Source organism: Pimephales promelas, chromosome 10 (assembly GCF_988280905.1).
Source record: "Pimephales promelas chromosome 10, fPimPro1.hap1.1, whole genome shotgun sequence".
Taxonomy (NCBI): domain Eukaryota; kingdom Metazoa; phylum Chordata; class Actinopteri; order Cypriniformes; family Leuciscidae; genus Pimephales; species Pimephales promelas.
In genome coordinates this window covers 35,046,657-35,064,389 of record NC_142778.1, presented here as the reverse complement: position 1 = coordinate 35,064,389, position 17,733 = coordinate 35,046,657, and the positions used below count along the sequence as shown (strand labels likewise).

At 35.5% G+C, this 17,733-nt stretch overlaps 1 protein-coding gene across 1 annotated transcript in view; it reads right to left on the bottom strand.

Moving 5' to 3' along the window:
- ryr1b (ryanodine receptor 1b (skeletal)) overlaps window positions 1-17,733 on the bottom strand; it is a 126,852-nt gene that overhangs the window by 22,539 nt on the left and 86,580 nt on the right. Inside the window, 4 exon segments of the mRNA XM_089116626.1 lie at window positions 8,467-8,540; window positions 9,159-9,235; window positions 9,930-10,009; window positions 11,222-11,321. Of these exon segments, the coding sequence (XP_088972752.1) occupies window positions 8,467-8,540; window positions 9,159-9,235; window positions 9,930-10,009; window positions 11,222-11,321 (331 nt within the window).

The following is a 17,733-nucleotide window of genomic DNA, read 5'->3' as shown; positions in this document are numbered from 1 at the left end:
ATTTATCAAAATGTGGTTTCATAAATATAACAGCACACTGTCCCTTCAGTGTTCAGTGAGATTAGGGTGTGTATAATTGCTCGGTCAGAACCCCATGGCGTCACTTTTTAATGACTATAAATTCAAATTAGGGAACTCCATTGCTTTCCATGAGAAAACTTTGGCACCATACACAGATGCGATCATCATCATGATGACATTATATATTCTGGGGTGGTATTTTCAATTTAAACAGCTACAATGATATTATATACAGTACACCATTTAGTTTAATTTGTGTATTATAGAACAGGAAGATACAGTTAGTTACAATTTATTCAAAAGGTACAAAAGTTTTCCGAGTGTTTCAAACGGTGGTTTGTGTGAGCAACAGAGCCAAAAGCGATCCGTCGAGGATGATTCGGAAACAAAACGCCTAACTTTCATGAGCATCCGATCGACAGATAAACTGTGCCCTCTTCTTTATTGTTTATGTTGTGGATATTTCAGCAAAAAGTTTGCTTCAGTTTAGCAGCATTAGATTAAAGATGGTAAACTTTATCAAACTAAACTTTACCTGGTTATATGGTTTTAACCAGGCTACACTGTAAGTACATGAACTGTACAATAAAGTCCAACCATGCCCACTGACATAGCTATTATAGTCTTAAGGATAAAAATATGAACTTTAAAATTATTGGCTTTACATCATCAAATCAGCTGTCCCTTTATTTGGTCACAAACTTGGCACAGCCCACACGATTCTGATGAAAAATGATGCAAAAGAGGAACCATGTGCTTTAAAAAGTGACACAAGGGGTCCTGACCAAGCGTCAATATGAGACGAGTTGGGAGTGAGAACATGTTTTTTCTGCAAGTTTAATCACTTCATAGCACTTCAGCTCCCATTAGCATGTTAGTAGAACCACAGAGACCTGCTGTGGCACATCTGTTTACCAGCAAACGTGGAAAGGGGAGGCAGAGACCTGACGTCCACACTGAATCCACAGATTAAAGGGTAACACTCCTCTTTAGACTTGCTGTTGACTATAAGTAACTGTTCACACCTGATATTAAGTTGCGTTTTGGTTGATCGGATCACAAGTGGACGACATTAACCCTCAGGTGCTCTTCGGTCATTTCTGACCGAAAAATTTTCTGTTTTGAATTTCTAAAAATCACAGCTTCATCTGAATGTTACAAAACTTGGTGACTTTTATGGCATTATGTATGTGAATACAAAAAAAAATTGAGGTCATGATCTGAGCATGCTAAGTGGTCTTAAAAAAATAGTCACACTTGTGGTCTTTGGTCAAAAATGACCCCATAGGAAATGAATGGGAAATTGACAAAAACACAAAAATTCACAAATTTTTATAAAAAAATTTTTTTTTACATTTTTTTTTTATAAAAAAAATCTTTTTTTGATATTTTTTCAACTATATATTCAAATCCACCACCAAAAAAATAAAATAAAAATGTGTTCATAAACATCTGGGGAATTCACATGCTTCTCCATAGAGAGCTGTACATGCCATCTAGTGGTTACACCATGATTCTACGCTTTTTCTCTATACTGTAACCAGATGGTGCTAATTTTCTTCAAAAAAAAAAAAAAATTTTTTTTTGTGAAGGCCTAGACTCTATATTAAACTAAAATACTGCATTAATCATTTTTTAGAAAAAATTATATATATATATATATATATATATATATATTTCCATGGCAAAATAGACCATAAATATTGCATAAATATTAATAAATTCAATCAAATTGTCTCAAAATACTAAATTACAAAGAATAAATATTATAGAACAAAAATAAATTGCATTGGTTTTACTGGGATGGAGGAAATATAATTTTTAGGTGTCCGGTCACTTTTGACCGGGAAGATTACAAGTGTGACTCCGAAACGAAGAGCACCTGAGGGTTAAATACAGGTCTAAAAATGTTGAGCTTGTCCATTATTGACCAGTCAAAAACACGTTTGTCCGCATTGCTTTCGTAGAATAAACGCTCATTTGGTCAAATGTGCCGCCGACTCTCCTCCTACTGACCTAATCCATAAACATTACGGGATGCGAGCTAGCCAGGTCGGCGGAAGACATAGATTTAGTTTGAAGTTGAAAAATGTACCAATCACAATGTTCTCTCACCATTCCTGATTTCTAACACACACACAGCGTTCGGCTGGTCTTCGGCTGTCAGAGCAGAAACTAAAGCTGTTTTTGTTGTCTCTGGTCGTGTCCATATGTAAATTGCATGAGCTAATTTTGTCCATTAGATTTAAATATCTGAAAAAGCCCAAATATTTACACACCCATAGAGCCTCCCCTAGAAGAAATCAGGACAGAAGTGATTTTAAGTGGACAAAAGAGACGGATAAAACACCAGATCTAAGCGGGAACGTCTACTTGTGATCTGATCGACCAAACCGCATCTTAAAACCAGCTGTAAACAGGCTTTACATGTCAACTAACTCTCATTAAAGTATTAGTAACTCTGCTTAATATCTGCTAACACTTATTTTTTGAGTTCTACTGACTATACGTAACTTTGCAAAAACATGTCAACTTGTTCTACTAACTCTACCGGTATACCAATGCTTTACTAATACTCTAATGAGAGTTAGTTGACATGTAGGTGCAAAGTTGCTTATAGTCAACAGAATATTTAAAGGAGACCGTTAAATAAAGAGTAAATGATTAAAGCCCTCCCCTCTCCCAGAATGGCAGCACTAGTAGACACACACACAAGGGACAAACATTAATACGTAAAACATCAACGTGAACAGAAATATTCAGGAAACACACATGGATAACTAACACAACTGACACAGAAATTAAATCTTCACAGAGGACACAAATGGAGAAGAGTTTTGGTCTTCTCAGACAAGATCTTAACAAAAGACAGCACACCGACGTACGATCATGCAAAACAGATCTACTGAACTCCTAGACATATGGAAGAGGAGGGGAGAGATGAGCCAGAGGAAGTTGGGGCTTTGGTGGATTATGGGTAATGAGCTATGAAGTATTTGTAATGGAATAAGATGCTATTCGACAAGACTTAAAAACTTCAAAATATCATTGTGAGGAGAAAACATTGTCAAATTTTATATAAACTAAGCTACTTTTCAGAATAAAATAAATACAAAGATATTAATAAATGTGAAGCAAAGCATAGAATTCATATCACACAAATTTAGAGCACAATATATCAGTATCTGGAAATGAGGTTAGCTAAAAAAAATTATAAAAATACAGATACAGTGTCATTAAAACACAATACAAAATAACAACATCCCATTTATATACATACAATCATTTAATTAATTTAAAATGACTTAATTATAAGGCTGCATGCACGATATATTGTTTTAGCATCAATATAGCGATGTACGATGTCAAGTATGGGGATCGTAGTTAATTCATGATCCGAATGGGCCAGCTTCCTCGCGGTTCGGAAAACATGTGATTTGTGTATTAAAGGAGTAGATCACTTTTAAAAAAAAACTTTTGCTGATAATTTACTCACCCCCATGTCATCCAAGATGTCCATGTCATTCTTTCTTCAGTTGAAAAGAAATTAAGGTTTTTGATGAAAACATTCAGGATTTTTCTCCATATAATGGACTTCAATGGGAACCAAACGGTTCAAGGTCCAAAAGACAGTTTCAGTGCAAACTGCAAACTGTTCAAAGGGCTTTAAACGATTCCAGACGATGAATAAGGGTCTTATCAAGCGAAACGATCGCACTTTAAAAAAAAAAAATAACAAAGTTTAAGTTTTATAAGCTCAAATGATCACCTTGCTCTGTTCGTGACTGTCCTGTTCGAAAAAGATTCGTTCATTTTGATGAACGAGTTCGAACAGCAAAAGTTTTTTTTAAAGTGAACTACTCCATTAACAAACAAACACACAAAACACAGAATTAAGGCCTCTTGCTCTTCTTTTTGAGCTTGAACGCACACATGCACACAAAATAAATGTCGAAATGCCAGTCTCGCGAGTATGCTCGTAACACGCGCTTATGTGTTGTAAACAATTGAGAAAGAAAACGGATGCGTATCATTGTATTGGATCTGTGCATTCGCCTTAAAGTGACAGCAGCCTAATATATCAGCAGCTGTTTGTCAGTAATGTCTCTCAAACAACAAAAAAGAAAGAAAAAATTACATTCGTAGCTTTAACAAAGATAAATTGCATTAATTAACTAATTAATTATACTGTATTTAATTCATACAGTGAAGACTATGCAGTGTTTGGTTATTAAATATCTATACCTGAATACTGAAAAATAACGCAAAACATATCACAATGAATATCACAATGTCACACAATTTTTTTGATAAATTGCATAATTGATAAATCATAAAATGCATTTTGGCCATCTAGGTTTAGGATGCAATGGGATGACAAAATAAAGCACGAATGAATGTATAATTAGTAAGTTGTTAATGTAAGCTTTTCAGTTATTTTCATTTATTTGTTGGGCTGTGTAAAGGGGCTGTGTGTAGAATGTAGAGTTTCTTGGCTGTGTGCAACAAGAAACCCTTGTTATTAGTGACACCGGTGGCCGTTGAGTGAACTGCAGACAGCAACTCACTGCTCGAACTCGTGCAAGAGACTGAGCGTGATTCAATACCTCGATTTACTCAAGGCAAAGTTTTTTTCGTTTTTTTGTTTAGAAGTAAAAAGACGTTGCATTGACAACTTAAAGCTGTTATTGATGTTTGCAGCGCAATATTTGACTGGAAGGGTAAAACTGGCGGCTATTTTTGTCATTTGCGGCTCGTTGAGAAATATAATGATGAGTTTAATTTATTAGTGCATTCCTCAAGTGAAATAGATTTAACTGACGGCGCTCTGAAAAGTGATCAGACATATGCGCTGAATTAGAGACGGTAAAAGCGAGTGGGTCCAATATCATTGGTCTTAAAAAGTGGGTCTTGTCCCACATATACACAATGGTTCTGACGCCCATGCTGTTAACAAACATCCACATGCAGTCCACTCGACGTTTAGATGAATATGTGAATATGTGCTAGGTGCTTTTCTCTCAATTAAAAAAAAATAAAAAATATCAGCGTTGAGAAAAGAGTAGTTAAGAAAGCATCTGATCATAGCGATGTGGATAGCGAATCCATCGGCATCCTGTTAACATGATTATAAAGTATATTTAAGACTATAAACTATATAGATCTAAATTCATCCTTGTCATTACAGTAGAGAATGGCTTTCTCAGCATTATCCTGAACATTAAGAGTTCATTTCAAGTGTCATTGAAAGGAACAGAGGCTCTCGGGAGCGCGTAAACGTCACATTCTTATGATTTTCCCGGGAAAAACGACCCGAATCCTTCACATAAAATCAACCTAGGTTTTTTTTAAGTTTGGTTACAAGTTGTTCACACATTGCCAATAAAAAAAAACGTGACTAATGCATGTAAATTCATACATATAGCCCCTTTAAACCTTGAAATGCTCTCCATTTCATAACTAGATTCCTCCATTGGGTATTAGAGTGTTGCTAAGCGGTTTCATTGATGGCTGGATTCACAAAAACGTCTTAAGAAGTTCGTCAAAATATTGGTTGGTATGTGGCAAAAGTCAGTCCAATTCACAAGTCTGATTACTCAAAGAATAGCACACCTCTTCTCAAAAGAAACATGATTTGAGGTCAAATATGATGTCTAATATCAATAGTAAAATGGAGAGCATATCTTTTGTTGATGTTATTGATGAGCATTAATGAAAGTTAGTAAAACTGCTCTACAAACTAGAAGCTAGATCATTTCTAAGGTGTCAGACGCTCGTGTCCTTCTGAACACGGCAGCTCATTATTTGAGGGAATGGTTCAAATAATGCTAGATGGCTCATTTCAGTGGATAAAAGACTTGTGGGAGTTTCCTGAATCTGCAAATCATTTCATGTTTTGGGTGACCACAGTTCTCTGCGATCTCCTCAGAGAAACTGATCAGAACAGAAAGGACAAACGTCTTTCTTTGCTCTCAATCAGTCAATGAATGTTGGGAGTTACAGTAGATCTGTGACAGAGCGCTCAAGGGCAAAGCGCAAAGAAACGTTACAGCCATTGCCAATTCAACGGGACAACAGAATTCAATAAGTTTCATAATGTGAAATATTTTGAAGGAAGATTTGACTGCCCCGAAACCTTTGCAATGACTGAAGAGTTATCTTTTAAGTTCCCTTGAGCGCGAAATGAAATGCAGGTAAACTACACGCCAACGAAAGGAGGTCTTCACAATGTAAGAGTTGTAAAAGGAGGAGGACAGCAGGAGATGGGACAGAAGGAAAGAGAGAGTGACGATGAATATATAGAGGCAAGATTATTTACCACGTCCCTGCTTGAGGTCTGGAAAAAAAGGAGGAGGAAAGAAGGAGAGGAGAGGCATATAGAGGTGGCAGGATGGAGTGATGTTGGTGGAGAGAAAGAGAGAGAGGCAGTGAGTTGGACTGGTTTCCGGCATGGGAAATAAAACAGACTAACATGAACGCTATACTTTGACGGTTCTGTAAGAAACAAAGATAATGCACATTAAACACTCCTACACGAACATCTCCTGTGGGACAAACAATAGTTAGAGTGCAAAACTAGATATATTTACTGAAATAATACCACTTGTTTTCAAGTAATATACCGTATATAATGAAGTTTATTTTTCTTACACCAACAACAAATTGTTTTTTAAAAAAATGCATAAACCTGTTAAATTTATGCTTATTTTTTATGAATGTATGCTTATATTTATCCGTATTTAAGTGTATTTGGGGTCCTTGGGATGTTCTGACATACACTGACATCCGTGCTTTTTTCAGTTATTTATAAACATGTTAATAGCAAAGGTGTAAATTCACTCTATATAGCACCAACGGGGCTACCATAATATGTGAACAACATGTATGTACAAGTTTAAAATAAGTTTTAAAAAACAATATTGCAATGGGGTAAGAAAAGTAAACTTAACATATGTATTTTCAGAAAACAAGTCTTATTATCTCATTCAATTTTTCTTTCTATTTTACTAGAAATAAGACTGATTAAGAAATATATATTTTTTGTAGGGCTGTCAAACGATTAATCGCAATTAATCGCATCCAAAATAAAAGTTTGTGTTTACATAATATGTGTGTGCACTGTGTATAATTATTTTATATATAAATACACACACATGCTTGTATATATTTAAGAAATATTTTCATCCATATACTGTATATAGATTTATATATGAAGAGTTCAGATGCAAAAGCCTCTAAATGCCATTTGAAATTTTCTTCTTTAATGATGATTTTTATCAAACTTGTATATTAAGTTCAAATAATTGATATAAGTATATATAAGTTCAGTAATTTCACTTAAATAACAATTAATAGGTAATTATCATTGCAATTTAAGTGAAATCACTGAACTTAAATATACAAGCTTCATAAAAATTATCATTTTAGAAGAAAATTTCAAATGGCACTTAAAGGCTTTTGCAACTGAACTCTTCATATAATTTATATTATATGTAAATATAAATACAATTTTTTTTTTAAATATACATGCATGTGTGTGTATTTATATATACAAAATAATTATACACAGTGCACCCACATGTATTATGTAAACACAAACTTTTTTTTTTTGGATCCGATTAATTGTTTGACAGCCCTAATTTTTTGCTTTGTGGTCATTGGCCAAACGGTAAACCAATAATCTTTTCAATAATTTTGAAAATATTTTACTGCATTTATTCAAATAAGAGCATTTCATTTTCAACCCATGTAGTTTTTGATAAGGCACACACACACACACACACACACACACAATGACATAGCCTAATATAAAAACAACAACAGATTATCATAGTAGCCTATGTTTCCATGATTCACCTTTTTTCTGGGCATTTTGGGATATTGCATTAAAAAAACCCTGCATGGAAACGCCAATATGTGCATAAATATTAAAAATGTGCATAAAACTGCACTAAATTATCCGATAAGAATACATGTGCATAAACTATGATGGAAAACCTTTACTCAAATCCCTCGATGCGCAGCGTAAAAACTCACTTGACTTTGCCTCAACAGTGGATCTGATTGGATAACTGGACTAGCCAGCGGACCAATCACATCACAGCATCTCAAACGTTAGTTTGGTCGTTCTGAAACGCCTGAGCAAGTCTGCTATCAGAATGATGTGGAGAAGTGTCTTGAACACCAGTCTGACGCTCTTGAGACTCAACTCATTTATGAGGGAGGAAAAAGAGCCACAGTTTCTTCCCCGATTGCGGAAACTTCCACTTTTATTACAGATATTTTGCGCCAATTTCCCAGAAAATGACTTTTTTTGTCCTCTTGATCACATGAGATGGAAACAGCTATTGTGGAGGAGTTTATATATTTGTTGTCATTCTCAAACATGCTGTGAAGAGACATGAGGACGCAAATGGGACGTGAATGCGTTTTCTGGAGACTCACTTGAGCCTTCCTCTGACACCATGCCAAGACCCTCAGCCTTATTCTGCCTCTCAAACGCATTCAGGTCCAGAACACTGCCGACAAACAAAACACCATATTTATGTCATATAGGCAGACACTCTTTGTTACAAATATTGCTGTAGTTCAACATAAATGTCAAAGAAATACATTGCTATACTTTTTTTTTTTCCAGTTTAACAAGTAAAACATATTTAACGCAACCAACACAACAACCGTTTATTTCTGTCATCCTTTAGCTAGTGTTACATTATATGATCATGCTTTTAATTAAATAGGATTTAATGACTTAAATCCAGATCGTGTGCAACAGCGGCCTAATAAACCTGATGACGTTGGTAATGTTAATCACAGAGCAAAAGTACTTTTGACTGAATAACTTTTGTAGCTTTAATAAGATTCATCTTTATGTAATTTATAATTTATGCAGTGTTTGTGTTTGATAACTTTATTCAATTTCTGTATATTTCCTGCCTGTTACAAAATAAACAGTCTTTATGTTGTTTCTACATTAATTTAGAGATGCAAACTGAGAATTTATTACAAAATAAACATATATTAAAAACTTGTGATTAATTAAAAATGCGATTATAATAATAGATTGGCACCACTAATATATACTGTATATCTTTCTCAAGTTAACAATAAAAGAAAAGAGAGTGATGGTCATGTACCTGCAGGTTTGCATGAGAGCCTGCAAGCTCAGGAAGAAGCCGACATCTTTCTTGTCCTTCAGGTAGTCCAACATCCTCTGTCATAGACATAAACACAGTATTTGATTTAAACTATCTGTCCATGCAATTATATGTGAGAACAACCAGATCTTACGTGTAGCCTGGCAACATGTTTCTGGCATTAAAGGAGTGGTTCACTTTTAAAAAAACTTTTTCTAATAATTTACTCACCTCCATGTCATCCAAGATGCCCATGTCCAAAAAAAAAAAAAAAATGGTAATCAAAATTAACAAATATTTTTCTGAGTCAACTCGTTCTTTTCGTTCTTTGAATGAACCAAATGACACGAAAAAAGATTCGTTCATTTTGATGAACAGGAGAGTCACAAACGTGCATCACAGAACAGAGCAAGGCCACCATTTGAGCTTATAAAACTTAAACTTTTTTTTTTGTTAAATGAGCGATCGTTTTGCTTGATAAGACCCTTATTGATCGTCTTGAATCGTTTAAAGCCCTTTGAACAGTTTGAACTGAAACTGTCTTTTGGACCTTGAACCGTTTGGTCCCCATTGAAGTCCATTATATGGAGAAAAATCATGGAATGTTTTCATCAAAAACCTTAATTTCTTTTCGACTGAAGAAAGAAAGACATGGACATCTTGGATGACATGGGGGCGAGTAAATTATCAGCAAAAGTTTTTTTTTCAAGTGAACTAATCCTTTAAGTGGGTAGATTATTTGCAGAGATGGAGAGAGTGCTATAAGCTGACCTGTTGAACAGCACAGTTGCCACCGTTGAGGATGGAAATGCCCAGTTTGAGAGTAGAGGACACCATGGCTCCTGTCTCACCTGAGACGACACATTTATACACAATTATATTAGACCAAACTTGTGATTGCTCGGCAAACTGGACAAGATATCAGCTAGAATCATTTACACTAGTACTGTTCAAAAGTTAGGAGTTTTTTATATCTCCCAAATGAGTCTCTAATGCTCACCAAGGCTTAAAATAAATTTCAATATTCCTGTGATCAAAGCTGACTTTTCATCATCATTACTCCAGTCTTCAGTGTCACATGATCCTTTAGAAATCGTTCTGATATGATGATTTGATGCTCAAGGAACTAGTGGTGTCAACAATAATTGATTCATAGGGTTGGGTATCGAGAATCGAGTATCGATTGGAACCGGGACTAACTTTTCGTTTTTCCCGGAATCGTTCAAAAGTTAAAATTTCGATTCCTAGTTTCGATATTCACAGTCCGCCGAGCAGAAGAAGAAACCGCTGAACAACACCAACGAAGAAGCGTCTACCGGAAGTGTTGGCATAACCACGCGAACATGAGTACCTTACGTCGGCGATCCAAAGTGTGGCATCACTTTTCACTTTTCAATCTCGGCAAAATGCAAAATTTGTGACAAAAGGAGTATTTTTACAGAAGAAGTATTTCCTTCAGAAAGGCCGTTGGTTAGCAAGGTTAGCTAAACTTTTTTGACCCTGCCTCTTAAAAGAATCAGAATCGAGAATCGTTAGGAACCGGAATCGAAACAAGGAATCAGAATCGGAATCAGAATCGTTCAAATTCAAACGATACCCAACCCTATTGATTCAGCATCGATGCGGCAAAGTGTAAATAATCGATTATGTCACGGTTTATTTTCTGGTCTTGTACAATAAAGTTTTGAAGTTTCAATTACTTCCTGGGGAATAATAACAACAATAAAGATGGCTGAGGCGGAGGGAGATGACCGCCATAGACGGGTAATCAAAAATGCACCCAGAGCTTAGAAAGCGGACATCTGGGCACATTTTGTGAGAAACTAGATAAGACTTAAGTGGTTTGTAAAACCTGCCACACTAAAATCAAGCAAGTTGGCAATACAACTAACTTTACGAACCGTGGATGCAATGCATAATGCATCAGAGAATCAAATTGAATCGAATCGTTACCAGGTGAATCGTGATCGAATCGAATTGTGAGGGCAGTGCCAATGCACACCCCTAATATTAACATTAATTTACTAATATATATACTAACACTTGTTGAATAGTGTTTTCACCTTTGCAGGCACTGATCATCTGCAGCACCATCTCAGCCGCTCCACGGTCATGTAGACGGGACTGCTGGTACAGGAGCCTCTGCTTCTCCATCTCCTTCTCCTGTTAGACGGAAACACAGTCCAGTCAGAATGATGCCTGGCTTTAAACACCCCTGCCCCACAATCATCCAACACACACACTCATACATCAACAGTGATGGGAATAACGGCGTTACTAACGGCGCTATCTGTCTCAGTAACGAGTAATCAAACGAATTACTGTTTCCCCCGTTACAACGCCGTTCCCGTTAACGACAATAAAATGTGGCGTTACTAAAGCCTAATTGAGCTCACTGAAGCGGTTTAGGCTCTCTCTCCGCCATAGGACCTGCAAAGTTTTTTCTCTGGTGTGTGTGTGTTTATGAGGCGCCGGACGGGACTAATGCGAAGCGAACGCTGCGAGTGATAGAGTGTGTCCGAGAGCGCGCTCGACTGTGCGAGAGAGACCGAGTGTGTCCGAGCATTATATAGTTTGTTTAAAAATAAATAAAAAATGTAGCCTATTGGGATCATCTGCAACGTTTTAATTAATTTTAGGGCTGTCAAACGATTAATCGCGATTAATCGCATTCAAAATAAAAGTTGGTGTTTACATAATAAATGTGGGTGCACTGTGTATAATTATTTTATATATATATATATATATATATATAAATAAATACACACACATGCATGTATATTTAAGAAAAAATATTATTTATATATAAAATATTTGTATTTATATATAATATAAATGATATATAAATCTATATACATGAGAATATTTCTTAAATATATACAAGCATGTGTGTGTATTTATTTATATAAAATTATTATACAAAGTGCACCCACATATATTATGGAAACAAACTTTTATTTTGGATGCGATTAATCGCGATTAATCGTTTGACAGCCCTAATTAATTTACATGGTTATACAAATAAAAATCTAAAAAAAAAAAATATCTAAAAAAATGCACTACAAACAGTGTATGTATATGTTTTTATTATTATTTAATCATTTTTGGTACATTTAAGCGTAATTTATTTTTAGACTTATTTGTTGGCCGGTTGTGGTCTGTGCAATATTAAATATTAAAAGTTCTAAACCTAAAATGATTTTATTGTTCTGCTATAGTAATATATATTGAATTGTATAGGTATCTCTCACATTGTCCCACAGCAACATTACGATAGTGTAGAACAGATTAATGTTTTATAATAATAATTTATTCTATAGTCTCCATTACATTAATTTTACATATTTAATATTGGGTGCATCCAAGTTATTTGACATGGGCCTATTTTAGGCTTGTTTTTGTTCACTCGTCTACACATCCACACACCTTACACACCCTTTACATCCAAACACAAGTGCTATTAGTAATGTGTCCGTTATTTGAGCCATTCACGTTTGCTGACTGGCACAAACGTTAGACTACAGCAAGCAGACCTGCTCTCCCTGAACGGTGACACATCTGTATGCTTACACTGGCTCTTCCCTCTGTTCACACACCCTCACACACCACGACTGCTGTATCAGCTCACGGCAGCCGGGTATGACATACAGTAATGTGTAAAAAAAAAAGTCAAAAATGTATAATCATATGAAAAATATACTTCCGTTATGCTCACCAAGGCTGCAATTATTTGATCAAAAATATAGAAAAACAGTAATGCTGTGAAATAGTATTATAACATTAAATACCTGTCCATTATTCCAGTCTATCAATGTCCAAAACAGTTGTGTTCTTTCATATTTTTGAGAAAACTGTGACTTTTTTCATCAACTGAACGAAAACAATCTTGCTGACCCTAACACTTTTGGATGGTAGTAAAAATACAACATGATATAATCGTCTCAGTGCAAACCTGAGCTCTGAGTTCCTGTAATGCGAATTCGGTAACACTTTACTTGAAGGGGTGTGCATAAGACTAACATGATACCTTCATAATCATGACATGACATATGGAGGTTTTATGCATGTTTGTGACAGCTGTCATTAAGTGTCATTCGCTCAGTTATGACATTTTTAATGCAAATATGACATTGTTTGAGATGTCTTTGTTATGAAACCTTGACATAAACCAATACATCATAACCTGTCAGTGTCTTTGTCATGACAACTTGACATTACTGAGACAACAAAACATGACATAGCAGATTAATTATCAAACTTAAGAAAGCAGCTAGCTTTATTGGTTAACATTACATTAAACTGTCAGGTGGTTGGGTTTGACATTGGCTGTCATGAAGCCATTATAACTTTTTAATGACAAATTCAGTTAGTACCACTGTAGTTGAGGTCACGAAAAATATTCATGACACAGTTATAATGCCTCATGACAGCCAATGTCAAAGCCAACCACATGATAGTTTAACTTCATTTATGTCAAGTTGTCATGACAAAGACACTGACAGGTTATGATGTATTGGTTTATGTCAAGGTGTCATAACAAAGACATCTCAAACAATAGGCTTGTTTGAGATGAGCAAATTCTGCGCAGAATCGATCACCGGTGATCAGCGCGAGATGCATGCCGGTTAGAAATGTGTCCGAGAACGGTCCGCCTGGCTCTGATGTCATGCCGACGTATGTCAAAAAACTCTCGCGAGCGCAAGGCGGAAGGGTCGGATTCTGCAGTCGCGCGCAGTTGCTCTCCACCGACTGCGCTGATCAAAAGCATGATGGGAAACGACTTGCTGACGACACAGCTTAATGCTCATTGGTTTAAACAACAGTGATGAAGGTAAATTCCATATTCATTAAGCAAAATTCTCCAAATCAAGGCCATGTTTTATTTATTTATTTATTTTTTTTTTTCAAATTGAAACTGATATATATTGTGAATCTCTTAAACTGGTTAAAAATAAGAAAGCTATAGTCAGTAACTCAAATATACTAGGCCTACTCTAAAATGTTCAAGTGAAAAATAGCTCTCATTTTATAGATGATGAAGTTTGTAAGTCTGTCTATTTAAGCTAAGCTTATTTTGATTTATTTATTTTATTATTAATTTTTTTCTGATGTTTATTTATTTGTCGCTGTATAATAGGCCTATTTGTTTCACGAATTGTGGTGCTTGTAGGTAGGCTATGTTTGTAACTTGCATTCTAATAAAAAAGTAAAATAAATAAAAATAAAAGAACAACAGATAATTGTTCCCTTTTTTTGAAATGTTTGATTTTAAAACTGATATCATGTTTTATGTGTATACATATGGGTGAATAAACTCTCTGACAGTGCCATATGGGTTATATTTCATTTTTGTTAAAACAATAGGCTATATAAAAGCACGTCTTAAAGAAAAAAAAAGATTGATAAACACATATTTGGAATGTAATTAAATAACAAGTACTTTGGGTGTCTTGTTCATTATATTTATTTTTATATAAAAGCAACAGAACTTAAATCACATCCAGTTTATTAGCAACACGTGCACGAGCGTGAATCCCGTTAATCCCGCGATATCCGCCTTTGATCTCACAGGTGTCTGATTCACTGCGAGAACCGAGATCTGTCCGGCTTTATTGCGCTTTTTTCACTCCTCCTCTAACTGCAGCCGCCTACTCTCGACTACATTGCAGGCGAGGCGAGGCGCATCTCAAACAAGCCTAATGTCATATTTGCATTCAAAATGTCATAATTGAGCGAATGACACTTAATGACAGTTGTCATAAACCCATGTCATGGTTATGAAGGTGTCATGTCAGTTGTGCACACCCCTTCAAGTAAAGTGTTACCGCGAAGGCTTATCTGAGATCGTTATTAATTGTCAATGTCTTAGGGTATATTATTTAGGATATTGGATTAATGTAGCATATTGTTACGGCAACAGCATATTCACAATAATAATATATCTTACAATAAACTGAAGCAATTTTTCTCTGTAGGGTTGAACATTTATCGAAGTTAGCCATTTGAAATTTGTTGGTGACGATACCCTGTTGACAAAAAGGATTATACAAGTACATACAATGCATGAAGCGCGCTTATTTTAAGCTGAACCCACCCCTAGAAGCACCCAAGCGCCCCGCCGCCATACCCCAACCCCAGCAAACAACCCCCCCCAACCCACCCTGAGAGCCAGGCCATGTCCTACAACATATGTGACTTAATGGTTTATTGAAAATCTTTGTAATGAATCACTTTTTTTTAAATGCAAAATGTCAAGTGTGTTCTTTCTGTAATGTGAAGTTCTGAATGTGTGTGTGTGTGTGTGTGTGTCTGTGCAGGCTTTTACTGTAGTCTTTGGTGAGTACAGAAAAAAAGACACCAATTTGAAACTAAGACATGGAGACACTTTTGGAGACACAGACGGTTATCACATACAGGCCTGATTTAAGTCCAGAAAATTCTGTCAGCCTTCATCAAACCTTCACCACACACATATTCTGTAAGATGTAAGAAATCTGGCATCATTTTACTTTGCATTGTTTTGTTGAGCTAGATTACTAGATGACGAGTCAAACGTTCTAATTAGAATTAAGACCTCTTATATGTCAAAAGATCATCATGACATCAAATTTCCTTTGATCTTTTGACATTGTACCATTAAAGGAGTAGTTCACTTTTTTAAAAAAACTTTTGCTGATAATTTACTCACACCCATGTCATCCAAGACGTCCACGTCTTTCTTTCTTCAGTCGAAAAGAAATGAAGGTTTTTGATGAAAACATTCCAGGATTTTTCTCCATATAATGGACTTCAGTGGGAACCAAACGGTTCAAATGAGAGATCAGTGCTAACTGTTCAAAGGGCTTTAAATGACACCAGATTATGAATAAGGGTCTTATCAAGCGATACGATCGCTCATTTAAAAAATAAATAATAAAGTTTAAGTTTTATAAGCTCAAATGCTCGCCTTGCTCTGTTCTGTGATGAGCGTTCGTGACTCTCCTGTTCATCAAAATGAACGAATCTTTTTTCGTGTCATTTGATTCATTCAACGAACGAAATGAACGAATTGACTCGGGAAAAGATTTGTTCATTTTGATTGAACCGTTTGCTTACCAGTAAAGTGCATTATATGGAGAAAAATCCTGGAATGTTTTCATCAAAAACCTTAATTTCTTTTCGACTGAAAAAAAGAATGACATGGTCCTCTTGGATGACATGGGGGTGAGTAAATTATCAGCAAAAGTTTTTTTTAAAAGTGAACTACTCATTTAAAACATCCTCCTCATTATAAACAAAACATTTATTTAATCAAGCTCCAAAAACGGCTCGTTGTGATTTTACAGGATCTGTGTAGTCACACGATCAAATTTGCATATGACCGCCCCCAGATCAAGTCATCGGAGAATAATTATACATCCATACACTGGCGTTCAGTCGCTTAACGGCTGACATGTGAACGTAATGTCAAAATCAAATAAAACCCATTATAATCACTGACGCTGTCTAAACTAAAACAGTGTACAGATGTGTTTTCAGTTTCTGACACACTCCACACGCTCGAGTCTTTCGACAACAGGATATATGGAAGAGCAAGAAAGTTCGCTTTGTCGCATCCAGTTTAAACAGCTGGTTTGTGTCTCTCTACAGACGTCAGAAGGATCCCGGCGTCGGAAACAAGTGGATGGTTCATTTTAATGGCGTCCCGGATCGAGTCGGAAGATTTGATGTTTGTTCGAAGCTGTTTGTTTTGTAAATGAGACACAATAATGGAGAGTTCGCAAAAAAACTTTAGCTGAATAATGAAGCCATTACCAATAGTTAATTATATAAATGATTACACATAAATATTACAGAATAACAGCTCACGTTTTGAGCCGTTTCGAGCGTTTTCAACCCGATCCCACAGAAAAAGTAACTATTTTATGAGGTTGCGATTTCGTACTAGTCTGAAATAGTCCATTTTGTTATTGAATAGAGATCTCAATGTTGTCATCCATCATGGATGGCAGAGATGTATAGTAACGAAGTAGAACTACTTAAGTACTAAAATGCTGTATCTGTACTCTACTAGAGTATTGTTTTTTCTCATACTTCTACTTTTACTTCAGTAGATATTTTCGATGAATTTAATACTTTTACTTCAATATTTTTTTAATGTTCTGCTAGTTACTCGTTACAATTATAAAAAAAATTACGAATCATTCGTTGCAAGTTGGCTTTCATGCTGCCTAAATCGCTCGCCAGTTATATAGGGGATTAAATGGTATTGATTGACACACACATTGTCAACTAATGCAGGGGTTGTCCTGCAATGGCCGCCAAAGCAAATTTGTATCCCACCAAAGTGCCTTATTTGATTACTAGTTCAAACTTTTGACTGCTTTCTTTAATAATTACAGGACACAATACTTGTACTTTTACTTTTAGTACTTAAGTAGTGAATTTTAAAATAAACTACTTGCAATACTTAAGTAGAAAAAATGTTGAATACTTCAGTACTTCTACTTAAGTGTGGCCCTTAAAGAGCACTTCAACTTCTACTCAAGTCACTTTTTTGATAGAGCACTTGTACTTTTACTCAAGTCCGGGTTTC